This window comes from Poecilia reticulata, chromosome 9 (genome assembly GCF_904066995.2).
Source record: "Poecilia reticulata chromosome 9, P_reticulata-male-v2, whole genome shotgun sequence".
NCBI lineage: Eukaryota > Metazoa > Chordata > Actinopteri > Cyprinodontiformes > Poeciliidae > Poecilia > Poecilia reticulata.
In genome coordinates this window covers 25173268-25189238 of record NC_088838.1, presented here as the reverse complement: position 1 = coordinate 25189238, position 15971 = coordinate 25173268, and the positions used below count along the sequence as shown (strand labels likewise).

Sequence of the window (15971 nt, the reverse complement as noted above, 5' to 3'; positions counted from 1 at the left end):
GCAACATTTGTTACCGAGACAGGCTTAGTGACATTTTAGTAAAAAACTGATTAATTTTCAGGCTTTTTACAGGAGAGCTAACAAACATGGCTGCTGCTCTGATTCGTTTCCTCGCCTTGCGGGCTGCTGCTGGGCGATCCAGGTGAAGAGTTTTGTCGATTCGCTGACTCGCTCCTCCTGCTGGCCGGAGAGCCTCTCCGCTCGTCGCTCTCTTCCTCACCTTCGTCACCCTCTTCTTCCTCCTCCTCTGGACTGGGCACAGGTTTGGCTCTGCTGTCCTGCTGGAGGAAACACTCAGATCAGACCTCACAGGATGGCGTCACCGTCCTTCCATCCATCTGCACCTAGTTAGACCTACGTCAGGTGAGCAGTACCCCAGGTCGGGCTGCCGGGCCTCTCTCTCCACCCTCTCCTTCTTCTCTTCTTCTCTGTCCTTCTTTGGGGACGGCGTGATGTTTTTCTGCAGGAGAGGCCAGTCGCACTTGGTGATCTCCACATTCAGCCTCTTCATGGTGATGGAGAGAGGCAGTAGCTTCCTCGCCGCTGCCGTTTTCCACGGCCTGACCACCGGCGGTGGCGAGTCCTGCTTTGCACCAGAGCCGGCGTTCTGCAGCGGTGAACTCTTCTTCTGCTGTTCTCCCTTCTGGTTCTTCTCTTCCCCGGCGGGCTGTGAGTTCGAGCTGTCCTCCGTGTTGGAAATGCTGCACTGCCGGCGCGGCAGCTGCCTCCGCGGCGGCTGCTCTCTGTCGGGCGACTTCACGCCAACATCCTCCTTCTTTCCGACCGAGCCGCTGGAGCGCCGGCTCCGTTTTTCAGCTCGGATGCTGGGTTTCTTGGTAGGTGGTGCCTCTTCGGGGTCCGGGTCAACGTAGATGAAGGTGTAGTTATCGATCCGTTCCTGGCGAGTCATGAGAAAGGCGTCCTCAGCATGGCCGACGCCTACTTCCCACTGAGTCCGCTCCCTCTGAGGAATGGGCTTCAAAAGCTGGAGAAAGATAAATCATGATGGATTTATTGAATAATAATCATCATTTACTGGAAATTCATAACTTTAAAAGTGATCTATTATGCTTCCATAAACAGGATAAATCAATGGGCTACACAAAACATGCTCATCATATTTTCTGCATAAAATTATTCAGAGATAATGAGATTTTAGTCTGTTCAATTTCAGAATGAGCCTAAAGTCACTTTAAATCCAAATAAGTTGCTGCTAGTCACGCACCCCCAACTGGAACAAACCTCTGGAAAGCTGCAAAACAGCTGAGACACTGAGTTCCTTTAAGTCTAGCTCTAGATCATTTGAACTGTTTTAAAGTTCAAAGTGATCTACAAATAAAATTTTATTTTATTTGACACATATAACAGCTGCATACTAAGAACCAACAAGAATGCAGCAAGTGGTTTCTGAACGGTAAGTCAAAAACAATGGTTGCTGTGTTTTTCCAGCAGCCATTGTACCACCCGTACAGCAGTAAAACCAGCTGGCCGAAGGTGCCGGAGCTCTGCCTGGGTTGCTAGGCAGTGCAGCATTTCCAACACGGAGGACAGCTCAAACTCACAGCCCGCCGGGGAAGAGAAAAACCAGAAGGGACGGCAGTGTGAATCAACAATTGGGAGGTTTTTGAAATGACTCATTTTCCAGGCACCAGAAAACATGAACTCAATGGCATAAAAACAGCTGGGTGGGATTTTTAAGACCTGGGCTGTTTTTAGAAGCAGTAGAGACTCTAGTGGAAGTATAAAAAATGTGCAAAATGTGAATATATACAAATATAATGCAGCAACCTGACAATATGAAACTAATTAGTAGATTTAGCTCATTCTTTAGCTAAATTTGTCAGAAATACCAAAGACGACAGAAGCTGACACACAAAGAAGTATTTTATTACCTATATCAACTAAAACAAGAATATTGGGCAAAGCAACACTTTTCTTTTTCTTCTTCTTAAAATTCTAATGTTTACAAACATTAAGGGTGTTTTCACACCTGATAGTTTGGTAGACTGCTTTTGATTAGAGATCAAAAACTCAACATTTGTTACATTTTCAGCTGGTGTGATTCTCTTTCAGACTCCACTTGATCAAACGATCCAAACTAATTAAAAAACCTGTTCACTCCCTCGCATGTGGTGGCGCTGCAACAAGAACTACTGACGAAAATGACACAAAAATCTCAGAAGAAGCCATGATGCAACTTCCTTCATCATAAAATGTAAACAAACAAGGAGTAGCGTCATATTTTAGTGTTTGTAAAATTTCTCTTTAAAAGACCAAATAATTTTTTCTGCTAGCGCCAGACACACATTTGTTTTGGTTGTATTTACCCAGAATCCCCTGCACTGCAGTTCACTTCCTGCTTTTGGAGCAGTCTCCTCTTAGCATTCGAATTCACTTTGTCCAGACCTAGATCTGGGTTTTTAGGCCAACCAGAGCTCATTTTTCTGGTCTGCATCAGAGTTCACACTTCCCCAAACGAACTGGACCTTCCAGGCAAATAATCCAGAGTTTGATTAAAGCGGTCCAAATGTGGCTGCTGTGGATGGACCCTAAAATAACAACACACTTAAACTTAAACCTAGGATGGCTTTTTAACCAAAAGTATCCAACATCTGGTTTCCCGTCTTTTTTCAATGCTTCCTCTTCGAAACCTTTTTTATTATATCAGGTAATACTGCATTTTTTAGACATAATGTCTGTACATACTTTCTGTCTCTCCACAGGGTTTGTGGCTTTGCGCAGCGTCTCTGCCTGGAGCTCGTCGAACTGCTGCTTTCCCTGGTACGTGACTATCCTCTTCTCGTGGATCCACGCTCGCTCAGCGACGCTGCCGAAGAACTGGACGTGATACTCCCTGTGTCCTGTTAACGAGAGGAGTTACAAAATCACACAGCCACAACAGAGATTTGGTCAACAGTCTTGAGATTAGAGGTACACCAATATCGGCTGATACTTAAATGTGAAGCCGATCTAATCCACCAATCTTATCCACCTCAGCAAATATAATCAACTACTGTCCTCTTCTGCTCTCCCATAAGAGAAGCTTGACTGACAGACCGGCCCACCAGGTCACATCTTCACGTTCGCAGCTAACAACAGTCAATAGCTCAGCCACTTTCTTTTTATATTTAGCAACATTTAAGACAAAAAAAAAAAAAAGCTGCATCCGCCAAAATCGGAATCGGCAGGTGAGGCTTCTTAAAGGTCGGTGCAGCCGTACTCTTACCTCTAGTGTTGATGCGAGTGTGGACCTTCATCTGTGGGTCGGAGGAGACCATGCAGGGCCACCAGGGATAGGTGCCCACCTTGGACCACACCAGATCTCCGATCACAAACTCCTTACAGAACCCCGTCTCCTGGATCACCGACGGATGATGGACTTTAGGAACCTAAAGATGAAGATTCACTCGTTACTGGTCTAGTTTTAAGATCCCACAGAGACTTGAATTGAAGGTGCTAAGCTACTTCGCTCTTTGTCTTCGGTATTTTTGGCTCAGTTTTGATGACCGTCCTCTGAGTTTTCTCCGCCTGGGCCGGTGGCGGGTCGCTCGGCGGCGGCGGCTCTCTTGGCTGCAGCTGGACGGATTCCTCTGTCTGGGCCGTGGAAGCAGTTTGCTCTTGGCTCCGCTCCACACTCTGCTGAGCCTGAAGCTGCAACCTCGCGCTCTTTTTCCTCTTCTCCTTCTTCCTCTCGTGTCTGCGCTGCATTTGAGTTGCCTCATTCTTCTGAGACTCCTTCTAAAAGACCGCAAAAATTTATTAAGACAATGCTGCGCCTGTTGTTTTCATTTAGTTACTTTTAATATTTGTGGCAACCTGAAAGTATTACATTGTTATACTGAAAATTCTTATTTTCTCTTGAAACATCTATGCAAAATAGCCCTTAATGATACAATGAGATGCACATTTTCAGACACATTTAGGTAAATGGATACAAAATTCATACAAAAAGATAAACATAATCGGTAAATATCCCAAGTATCCACACCCGTTGCTGAATACTTATATGTATAAATACTTTTGGCAAAAGGATAACCTCAATTCTTTTTGGCGCTGACATTTCAAATAGAAAAAAATCAAATAAATAAAAATATGGACACCATTGATAAAACAGAAAATATGGAAAAAAAAGTGGGTGTCAGTACTTTTTGGTGGTACTGGCACTAAATACTAAAATCTAATCTCAACATTTTTAGACATGTCCAGATTAAGGACCATCTGGAGAATCGTACATTATGTTTTCCATGAGTATATTTCTTTCACCATTTAGAAATTCAATGTTTTATATTTTCTTCCTGCATCTTGACATGTTAAATATTAAAAACTAGTTTTCTTTTACCCTAATTTCTAGTAACGATGTTTATTCACTTGTGTAAAGGCTTGATACTGGCCAGACTGAGGTGGGGGAGAGGCAGCACTGAGTTATGGTGCATTACTTTTTATACTGGGAAGAATTATATAACTATAAAATGTGATATTTACACAAGTCGTCCCCCTAAAGAAGTTTAAATTTATTTCTAAAATAATAATATGTACCTTAGGAGTGAGACATGTGAAATTACAGAGCAGTGCGTCATGTCTACCCCTGAGTTTGGCCCGTTACCTGCAGCTCCTGCAGCAGATCCCCACACAGCGCAGACTCAAACAACTCCTTTCCGTTCTGATACGTCTTTATGATCTTCAGCTTGATCTCTGGAGAGCTGGTTTTCTTCAGCACGCCGCCGCCGGGGGTGTTGGATGGAGTGAGCGCGGGCTGAGAAGACGGGGTGCTGTCCACCAGGGAGGGCGGGGGGCTGGAGGAAGGCAGGTGTAAGGGGGGCGGCGGCGGCAGGTTGTGGCTCATGATGTGAGGCGTCTGGGACAGCTGGTGCTGGGCGGGCAGCGGCAGCGGTGGCGGCGGCGGGGGGCTGTGCGGGTGGGAGTGGGTCTGTATGTGGGGCGGGTTTGAGTGGAAGGGGTGTGCGTGGTGGTGGTGATGGTGATGGGGGTGGTGGAGGTGCGGGTGATGTACCGACAGCGGTGGAGACACGGGGGACAGAGGTCTCTCATGGAGGCCAGGTCCTCTCAGGACAGTTCCCTCCCCCGGCAGGAGGCCGTGGTCCCCGTAGCTCCGTATGGTGCCGTAACCGTTAGCCGAGCCGTTGGGGAACTGTGAGTACATGGAGAACTTGGCCTGGGGCTCGTACAGGCCCAGACCCGGGGGGTAGCCGTTAGGGACCTGTGGCATGTCCTCCGAGGCTGACGGCGGGTAAGAGAACTCTGCATCCAGGGCAGCATCGTAAGAGGGACCGCTATCCTCACCCGGGTCACTGCCGGTGTCGCAGGAGCCGTCCTGTCTGATGTTGGCTGAGTCAATGAGCTGAGGGGGTTGCTGAATTGTATTTCCCATGATCCCTTGCATGAAAGAGAAGGAGAAATCCATTGTTGGGCTCCTGCATCCTTAACTGTCTTTTTCTTTGACTGGACCTGGGGACAAAGACGGGGAAACTTTAAGACTCTGATTCATCTCTCAAACAACTAAAATCAGCTTTAAATGCATCATAAAACAAATTAAACATTGATATTTTAAACACAGTGAAAGATCTTTATTCCATATTCTTCTGCTTTGTTGTAACCTGCACAAGACCAGAGTTGAAGCAATTAATCAATTATTAAAATAATCGTCAACTAATTAGTAATCAATTCGTCACTAACTGGAGTATACACACTCTAAAAGTCAATTTGCTGAAATAACAACACAGGTAGACCAGTAATCAAGCCAAAACTCTACAAAAACCATACAGCTCTGGAAAAAATTAAGAAATCACTTAAAATGATTAGTTTCTCTAATTTGTCTCTTTATAGGTTTATCTGAGTAAAACGAACATTGTTCTTTTATTCTATGAGCTACTGACTACATGTCTCTGAAATTCCAAGCAAAAGTTTAGTATTTATTTGCAGAAAATTAGAAATTGTCAAAAGATAAAAAAATAACAAAAAAGATGCAGCCCTTTCAGACCTCAAATAATGCAAAGAAATCAAGTTCATTCATATTCATTTAGAAACAACAACACTAATGTTTTAACTCAGGAAGAGTTCAGAAATCAATATTTGGAGGAATAACCAGAAGGTTTTCAATGGGATTTGGTGCAGTGGGCTCTTATTTTTTTTCCAGAACTGCATATTGTATTCAATTTAAAAAAAGAAAAAATACATTCAATATTTCCACAAATTTTCTACCTAGAACTATGAGTCACATTTTGTAAAAGGGAAAAAAGGTAAAGAAAAAGAAAATCTCAGAAAGATCTGTTGACTAAAAATAAAAGTCAGAAGGTCATTCCCTCAGTTTATTGATTTTAAGTCAAGCAGAAAGTTTTCATGTGAAACTTTTCAAATGTTGATGTTTGAAGTATTGTTTTTAGCTGCAGATTAATCTTTTGCTGCAAATCTTCAAGCATACATTTAAGGAATGTTATGCTATAGCATTTCAGGCAAAAAATTTTTTTTATTTTCTTATTTGATAAAGGAATTTAATTCAATTTTATGCATTTTTCAATATTGTGTGAAATAGAATAAGGTGGTTAAAATGAAAAGTGTGCCATTTTTTATTGTCAGAATAATCAATTAATAAAATAACTATTAGTTCCAGTCCTGCACATGCCAAAAAGCCGCTTTATAGCACATGGGTCAAACTTGAGGTCAGGGGGACAGCCGTACCTATTTATGTGGCCCTTTGGCTCCAGAGGAACATACAAATACACCCTTTATTATAAGAGTTGTGTGTTATTGTATCAATCAAATCAAAGCCGTTTTTATCTGTGTGCCAAATGACATCAGTCTCTCCGTTATTTTTTTGAGATTCCACAATCACGAAATATTATCATATCTAGTAAGTCCTTGGCGATTTTCATTTTGCACATATTGATATTCCAGTAATTGAGATTCAACATTTTGTGCAGCTCTGGCCTGAAAGCAGAGAAACAGTTAAACCAGCCAAGCAGCTGCTGAAATTTTCCAGCTTTGCCTTGATTGGTTCTGAATGATGATCAGCAGGTCAAATAAAAACGAATCTGTTTCTTCCTTGTTTAAAGCATCAAAGCTGAAAGTCTCCCACTTATTCTGCAGAGACAAAGAAGAGATTATTTTGTGCACATTTTATGTCAAGTTACCAAACATCTCGTTATCTAGAAAGATAAACTTTGTTGCACACATGGAGACAGCAATTTCTTAAAATCTCAACGTTTTTGAATCCCACAAAAGACTGCTTGGGTGCAATATGTTGTATGATACATTTTAAAATATTAAAACTCTGCTTTGAAATAATATATGTGGTCTGTTCAGTAGGCGCTCACTGCCCATACAAGAAGCATATTTTTAGCACTGGTGACAGCAAATCTCACAAGGAGTTTCAGGATGTTTTACTGAAAGTAATGAAATGGTCATGCCAGTTTTTACATGATAGTTATTAATATCAGCCTGTAAAAGCCTGATCACTGCAGCTCTAGTCACGCCATTTGTTGTGCCATTTATTAAGCTAATTATTCAGAAGCTACTGGATTAATATAACCTAAAGTATTAGATTATTTTCCAAATGGTAGAGGTGAAAATGTTTTATAATGGTTTCCATTTGCACTCAAAATTCAGAAAAATTTGGATAAAACCAACAGGAACATCTAGGAAACTCAGTATTCTGACTGATGATGAAAAGGCGATAGAGTTGCACCTCTAATGGTTTACATTTGATCAAATTGGTTGAACACACAGCAACGTGCAAAGCCAACATGTAGCATTATCCTTTTGGTTCGGAATGATATGTAGAGAAATGCACAGTAATTGGCTTGTGACCCTAACAGCAGTTTATCCCCGAGGACGACGAGTTACCACCGGTTTTCTGAGAACTGGAACAGTTGAACTGATTTTGAAGCATGAGATTAAACTTGTCAAAAGTTATTTCCAACTATACTCGACTGAATGGTTTGTGTTCAAAGACTAAATCAAATAATTATTGGATTTTCTGACGTTATCTCACGATGTTGAAAAAGTAATGAGCGTTTTCATGTGTATAAATGCAAAAGTACACAGATAAAACTATAAAACCGGCACAAAATGCAAAAAAAAAAAATGTAATAAAAATAATCAGGGCATGACATTAGGAAAACATGCATTTGTAATATTATTGAATATTTAGACACTACCTCTCACTCTGAACTTTCTCAGTGACTAAAATCTGTAATCGCTGAAATGCAGAACAGGAACACCACTTTAAACCAACTAAATATTGATGTTGTGCAGCTGATTGCAATGACAGTCGCAAATATACTGTAATAAATTTTAACAAAATGATCTTTGATGTGATGTGGTGCACTCCATTTGTACTCAGAAATGTGATTTAGTTAGAAATACAAGAAGAAGTTGGAATTATGACTTTGATAATGGTTACCAAACAGACCAATGTTCAATATGGCCGCACGTAAAGAGAACAATTGATTAACAGACCAACAACTTGTTTATTTAGTGTCTGCACTCAGAATATATTTAGGTAAATAACAATTATTTACCTAAAGTCTGCAAAGATGCTAACTTCAAACTGTATGCAGATGATGCAGTAATTTATCTACCAGCAGATTCGCCTTAAGAGGCTGCAGAAAATTAACTCAAAAGTCTTTATAGCAGCAGGAGAATTCCCCTACATTAAACACAAACAGAAGGAGTTTAAAATTAATATGGATCAAAAGGAAATTAAGGAAGTATCAGAGTGCAGATACTCGATTCAAAACGTTTGAATTAAAAAATTTAATTGTCTTATAGGTGTGACTTGTTTCTTATAATTGTTCATTTGTACCACTATTAACCATTTCTTGTAATTTGCAGTGTGTTGTTTTTATTTTGTTTTTAAATCTCGCATTAATTAATTAATTATTAATTAATTTGTCCCTAATGAAATCAATTCAAATCCAAACTTTATTTAAGTGAATGACTGGCCTAAGTTAATACAAAAATATAATAATGAATGTGTGATAACAAACACTGAGGTAAGTGGGAACTGTAGAGTCAAAAGGTGAAGAAAATCAGCGTTCTCAGTCTAAGTTCAGTTATTAAATAAATTACTGCAGGATGTAACACGACGCTTTTTTACTAAACTGAATCACTGGGAACATTTAAGTTTTTTATTTGGACATCTGTTTTATGCATTTCACTTGTTCCATCAGAAGTTGTAAATGTTCTAGTAATTTTTATATGTGTAATAAACTCTTTTTTTGGATGAAAACAGTGTTCTGCATTAGTTGTCTTTAGGTGATAACGTAAAGCTGTAGAAATAAATTAAAACAAAATAACCAAGATTGAGAGGAACACGTCAGCGTTGGCTGGTACATCTAAAAGTAGTTAGCGCCACTAAAGTCACTAAATCCCACTGGTATTCCAACTTGCAACCAAAACATGTTCAACTGGGATGTGAAGTCGGAAAAGATATGTGAACCAGAGATGCACAAATCTATCTGCCAGAAATATAAGCCGAAGTTACCCCTTGAGCCGTTCAGATTTGTTCCCCGTACTTATTAAAGTGGTAGTATTTTGTTTTCCAGGCACCCAGTGTCACTTTATACCACAAGTAATTAACTATGTTGCCTTCAGTATTTATAAAAAGGCTACATACACTCCTGATCAAAATCTTAAGACCAGTTAAAAAACTGCAATAATTTATATTTTGCACTATTGGATCTTAAGAAGGTTCTAAGTAGAGCTTCACAGTGTTAAACGAAGAAATCAGCGTAAGAGACAAAAACTTTTGAGCGGGGAATTAATTGAAAACTGCATTTACACTCAAACATGATTTTTTTCAACTGATCAAAAGTTTAAGACCATAGATCAAAACAACCCGAAAACCCCCAAAAACAGAAATCAAAGTGTCAAAAAAAAAAGGACTCGGTAATGAGTAGCTCCACCATTCTTGTTGATGACTTCAAACAATGGTTTAGGCTTGATGCCAGTGTTTCCAGGAGGCTAGTGGGAACGTTGCTACAAGTGTTGAAGATGGCTTCATCCACTGTCTGGAACTGATGTCCATTTTTGTAAACTTCCCCTGCCATCCATCCCCAAATGTTCTCAATTGGGTTTAGATCCGGGGAACATGCAGGATGGTCCAAAAGAGTGATGTTATTCTCTTGGAAGAACTCCTTTGTCAGACGGACATTGTGAACTGCAGCATTGTCCTGTTGAAAAACCCAATCATTACCACACAGACGAGGGCCCTCAGTCATGAGGGATGCCTGCTGCAACATCTCCACATAGCCAGCTGCTGTTTGACGCCCCTGCACAACCTGAAGCTCCATTGTTCCATTGAAGGAAAACGCACCCCAAATCATGAAGGCGCCCCCACCACTGTGCCGTGTAGAAAACATCCCAGGTAGGATCTCCTTGTCATGCCAGTAACGTTGGAAGCCATCAGGACCATCAAGGTTAAATTTTTTCTCATCAGAGAAGACAACTTTCTTCCACCTTTCAATGTCCCATGTTTGGTGCACCCTTGCAAAGTACAAACGGGCAATTTTGTGGAGTTGAAGAAGACGTGGCCTTTGAAGACGTTTTTTGTTTCTGAAGCCCTTCTCTTGCAGATGCGGTCTGATGGTTATTGGGCTGCAGTCAGCACCAGTAATGGCCTTAATTTGGGTAGAGGATCGTCCCGTGTCTTGACGGACAGCCAATCGGATCCTGCGGCTCAGAGCTGGTGAAATTTTTTTGGGTCTAGCACTTGACTTTTTTGTTCCATAACCCTGAGGATCATTTAAAAAATGCAAAATGACTGTCTTACTGCGTCCAACCTCATCAGCGATGGCACGTTGTGAGAGGCCTTGCTTATGCAGCTCAACAATCCTACCACGTTCAAAGTCAGTGAGCTTTTTTGCTTTTGCCATCAGGAGGTCTTGACATTGTAAAGACTTGACAGAAAATGACATGGAATCCAGATTTTTGCACAGCTTTTGGCTTTTAAAGACTATGGTCTTAAACTTTTGATCAGCTGAAAAAATCATGTTTGAGTGTAAATGCAGTTTTCAGAAAATTCCCTGTTCAAAAGTTCTTGTCTCTTGCACTGATTTTTTCCTTTAACATTGTGAAGCTCAACTTAGAACCTTCTTAAGATCCAATAGTGCAAAATGCAAATTCTTGCAATTTTTTGATTGGTCTCAAGATTTTGATCAGGAGTGTATATCAAATATGACTTGAAGGAAATTACATATGGTAATTTAACGCCTGTAAATTGGGCCTCTGTCTCTTTAAAAACTCCTGCTCGTTCTAAAACTCCGCTTTCTGGAAGTCATCACAACATCACTCCTCTATTAACCCTTTAACAAAGTTTTTAGCAGCGTTTACACTGAGAAGAAACTTGTGCAACGAGAGCAGCAGATGCGCAGTTTGCTAATTGCCGCTGGCTAGTCTGAAGGAGTCGCTCTGCGAGGCGGAAGCTCTGAAGCTAGGAAACTGCAGCTCTGAGGAGCTGTGTATCGAAGGTGGAGCTAGGTCTGCCCAGGCGTTTTGCACAGCTGAATGGTTGCCATGAAGATTAAACAATTTCTAAAACATGCATAAAAGATTCAGAGCAACACTCCAGGTATGTTTTTGATGAGGAAATAACATTATAACGTAATGTAAGGTGCAAAAATGTCAACTTTATATGAAATCGTCCCTTTAAATCTATCAAAACTTATCGTTTTTCTCCTAAAAGAATAAACCAGCAACTGCTTAGATGGTCTTCTTTTGAGTTTTACTAAAAATTGAGACATGTGATTTGAATCATAAATTGAAAAATGTTTTGCATTTTTACATTTTTTTCAGCACATTTTTTTTTTTAGATAAAACATCTGAATCAGTGAAGATCTGAATCAGACCATAGAAAACCCGATTGGTGCTATGAACGCCAATTAACATAAAAAAGAAAGCCAGGAAGTAAATTAATACCTTAGACTTTAGATAGAACAAATTACATAACAAGTAGCTCAATTGATCACGAAATTACAGGTTTCTTGGTGTTAGTTTTAATAAAGGCACAAAAATAAAATGCTTAAAAAAATCTGCCAAATATCAATCAAGCTTGGGGAGAAAAATGACAGCATATAGAGCTCTGAAAAAATAAAGAGACCACTTAAAATGATCCGTTTCTCTGATTTTACTTTCTATAGGTTTATGTTTGGGTAAAATGAACATTGTTCTTTTATTCTATGAACTGCTGACAACATGTCTCTGAAATTCCAACCAAAATGTATTATTTATTTGGAGAAAATTAGAAATTGTCAAAATAATGAAAAAGATGCAGAGCTTCCAGACCTCAAATAATGCAAGGAAAACAAGTTGATATTCATTTAGAAACAGCAATACTAATGTTTTAACTGAGAAATCAATGTTTGGTGGAAAAACCAGGAGGTTTTCTATGGGGTTCAGTGCAGTGGGCTCTATATTTTTTCCAGAGCCGTCTTTAATTCATTAAATTTCAAGCTTGATTGATATTTGGTAGATTTTTCAGCCTTTTATTTTTTTGTCTCCGTTCAAATTAATGGCTGAAGGTTTTGCCCTTCACCAGTTTCTAAACTCGCTGCACCATTTCACCTCCTCCAACTTCCATTATTCCCCATGTAAATAAATAAACTATTGCACAAGTTTCTTTTTTTAATTTGTACTTTAGCTTTATCATGAATTATGGAGATAAATAGTCATTAAAATGCTCAAGTTTAATAACATGACATCTGAAAATACAGCATTCCTCACATTCACTCTGGTTTTAATCCTCATTTTGGCTCATAAAATATGAGAAAACCGAAATGACTCTGAGTGACCCGATAGTGGACGTTAAGTGGAGTCCGGTCACCATATTAACCTCCAGTAGACGGCAAGTTACTTTAAATAATCAGCTATTAAAGCACATCATATCCCTGGGGGCTTATTAATTAATTGGAAATGTCCTTTTGAAGACAGCTTCCATTTGTAAATGAAAGTTGTCTTGGAAACAACAACAATGGTTTAAAATTGTGTCAGAACCCATTTGTAACACATGGCCTTAGAAATGGACAATCTGCTAATTTGTTTGGGTTTATGCTAGAAAGAAACACAGAACTGCACAGCACATCTTTCTCTTTTGTGTGTTTTCTTTTGTTTCCATTTATTGGGCTGCTATGTTAACTGTAATTTCCCCCAACAGGCAGGGTTTTCCTCAGTGTATTATAAGCCTGGCGGGCCACCAGTCTTTACTGGTGCCCCCACCAGGCTAAACATTGCTTATTTATTTAAGTTTTCAAAAAATGTTTGCAACCACCAGGCTTAGCAAGTTTTCTGGGGAAAACATTGCAACAGGCATTAACAAAGAGTAGCTGATCTTAAATGCAGAAGTGGGTAGTAACTAGATACAGTCTCAATTACAATTACTTGGGTAATTTTTTGGAAAATAAAAGAAAGAGCAAGCATATTTTGACCAAAATACATTAAAGTGTTGATATAAATATTGGTTTCATAAGCTTAATGTTGGAAAAATGTTATTTGGAAAGTAGTATACTGCTCAAAAAAATAAAGGGAACACTTCAGTGTTCACTTAAATGTTAAAGTGTTCCCTTTATTTTTTTGAGCAGTGTACTTCTGCTTTAATTTCTTTTTTGTAGCTGTGCCATCTATTTGTATTAATTTTAGTCTTTAAAATAGCAGAATTTATACATAACGTTACATTTTTGTCTGCCTGATGACATTTATTCTAACCATTAAATCAGATCTTATGATTGAGAACTCACTAATGAAGTAGCATTTTACAAAATGTTTTGAGTAATTTCTTTACTTTTACTTTCACTTGAGTGAAATTATGTTGAAGTAGTGAACAATGTTTGTGTACTTTACCAATTTGTGATTAAAGTGCTAGATCTCAAAGAAAAGCAGGAATCGATATTAACCAGAAAAAAGCAGATTGAATCATTTCTAGTAAATGATTCAATTTTAAAAAAAGGCAGGTGAATTTTGAAGCTTGCCTGCTAGATACTTACAGACATTGAGTGGTTAATACTGCCAACCAACATTACATTTTTACATTAAACATTTAATCTAATTTTAGGTTTAATTCACTGATCATTGGGAGCTTTTGCTTTTGCGTATTTAATGCCATCCACGCAAACACATGGAGACCAGCTTCACAAACAAAACAAAGAGCTTTCTCACGGCAGCTGCTTTAACACATCCAATATCTATGAAGATCGATTAATCAGGTTTAAAAGTGTAAAGTGAAATGGACTGATCCACTCAATGTGACTTGACGTGCGGACGCGCACACAGGCTCCTCGGCAACCGAAAGGTAAATAATGTAAACATCCATACGGTGTCGATTAGCGGTCAAAAGCCACCAACATCAATTCAGGAGATTCATTTCGCTCACAAGCGATGCAGTAAATCATAACAGCTGGCAATGAATGTGTTGGGTTCATCACAAAACGACTGCGCACTCAGAAAAAATACACATATTTCACTGAATGATGTTTTAGCTGCCTGCGATGTTAGCATCAAGCTACCGGGCATCAAATGGATCAAAATAAGAAGATGTTGGGGGTTTATAGAGATGAAAATCACAACATGAAACCACTAAATGCCTTTTAATATTCAGACACACAGAGCTAGGCGTCTCCTGTTGTTCAGTAATGCGGGGCAAACATGGGAAAGATGAAAGGAGATGCTAATGTTGGCTAACGCTGTACTCCTAATATGGCTGCCTGTGCCCCTTTAAATCAAATTGTCTGCCGTGATTAAACCTCCATCACTGGCGGTTCGGAGCGAAAAATGTGTCCGAAACAAGCGAAACCTGCCCGTGAGGAGGCGAGGGGACGGCTAACTACGGTGCAGATACGCCAAACACGCTTGTGGCTCCGGAGGAAGAGCAAAGGGGCAGCACAGATTTTGATGCCGAGCCGAAAGATGCGGGTAAAACAGAGAAATAAAGATGCAAATACCTTCAGTGTGTCCCATTCTAAACACATACACCAGTCTGCAACCGTTCCTCTTAATCTAAAGGAGGGGGGGACAAAATCAAAAAAATAAAAAAATATATTAATCCCGTAATGTTGACAAAGCTCAGGCCTTTCCTTTTTTAACGCAATTCTCAACAGAGGAGATGATGATGGGGGGCGGGGGGTGCTGTTACGCTATATGGTCGCTATCCAATCCCAAAGCCTGGCTCTTCGTCGTGTGCTAAGACCCCAGCATTTAGTCGGAACCCTGTTGGAGAAAGACACGTCTAATTCTCGCCCCTCCTGCCTTCTTAATGCTCATCTCTAGCGTCCTCTTCCTTTAGTTTCACAAAAGCGCTCTGCAATGTCGCTTTTAAGTCCCGCTTGGTTCAAGGTATGGCAGGCTGTTGCACCATATAATCAAATAGCACTCCTGTCTCTATTTTTTTTTTATTGCTGCACGGAATTTGAAACTCGCATGTGTGAATGACGTCACATCAGTCAACTCAATTATTCCTGCGCTCCGTTTAGCACGGAATATGAAAGGCGGATGTGTGAGTGACGTCACACAAGTCAAGTAAAGTTGCAGAGTACCCAAATATTGTACTCAAGTAAAAGTAACACGACTTTAACGTATTTTTTTAAAACTCGAGTAAAAGTAAATGTAGCCATCCAAGAAATTGCTCAAGTATTTGGTAGAACGTTTACTCAAGTTACGAGATCAAATGATCAAATATTACATCATCAGATAGACCAAAATATAAAGTTAAGTGGAAACTTTGGAAATGACAATAATTCAAATAAGTAATGAAAAATAACAAAATCAGACAAAAATATTTTTTCTCCAAATCAGTTTCTTCCAAGAAAAAGCTTATGAAACTTTAACATAAACTGCAAGTGTGTGTGTCTGTGTCTTTGTTTTTCATTCAGTGGGTGGAAACAGAAATCTTACTTAAGTAAGAATATACTTCTAAATAAAATTACTCAAGTAAAGGTATAAAATACAGTGTAGTAAAAGTAGTGTTT

At 39.6% G+C, this 15971-nt stretch overlaps 1 protein-coding gene across 5 annotated transcripts in view; it reads right to left on the bottom strand.

Annotated features, from left to right (window-relative positions):
- nsd3 (nuclear receptor binding SET domain protein 3) overlaps positions 1–15338 on the bottom strand; it is a 42138-nt gene extending 26800 nt beyond the window's left edge. For 3 of the 5 annotated variants that reach the window (XM_017306535.2, XM_081610779.1, XM_081610780.1), the window contains exons 1-7: positions 14949–15338; positions 4604–5466; positions 3466–3738; positions 3227–3389; positions 2707–2861; positions 359–985; positions 116–281 (exon numbers count right to left, since the gene is read on the bottom strand). In XM_017306535.2, the coding sequence (XP_017162024.2) occupies positions 116–281; positions 359–985; positions 2707–2861; positions 3227–3389; positions 3466–3738; positions 4604–5422 (2203 nt within the window). In that variant the 5' untranslated portion in view covers positions 5423–5466; positions 14949–15338. The remainder of the gene's footprint in view (positions 1–115; positions 282–358; positions 986–2706; positions 2862–3226; positions 3390–3465; positions 3739–4603; positions 5467–14948) is intronic. The other 2 variants (XM_081610778.1, XM_081610777.1) reach the window with 2 other exon arrangements.
- Positions 15339–15971: the final 633 nt, after the last annotated feature.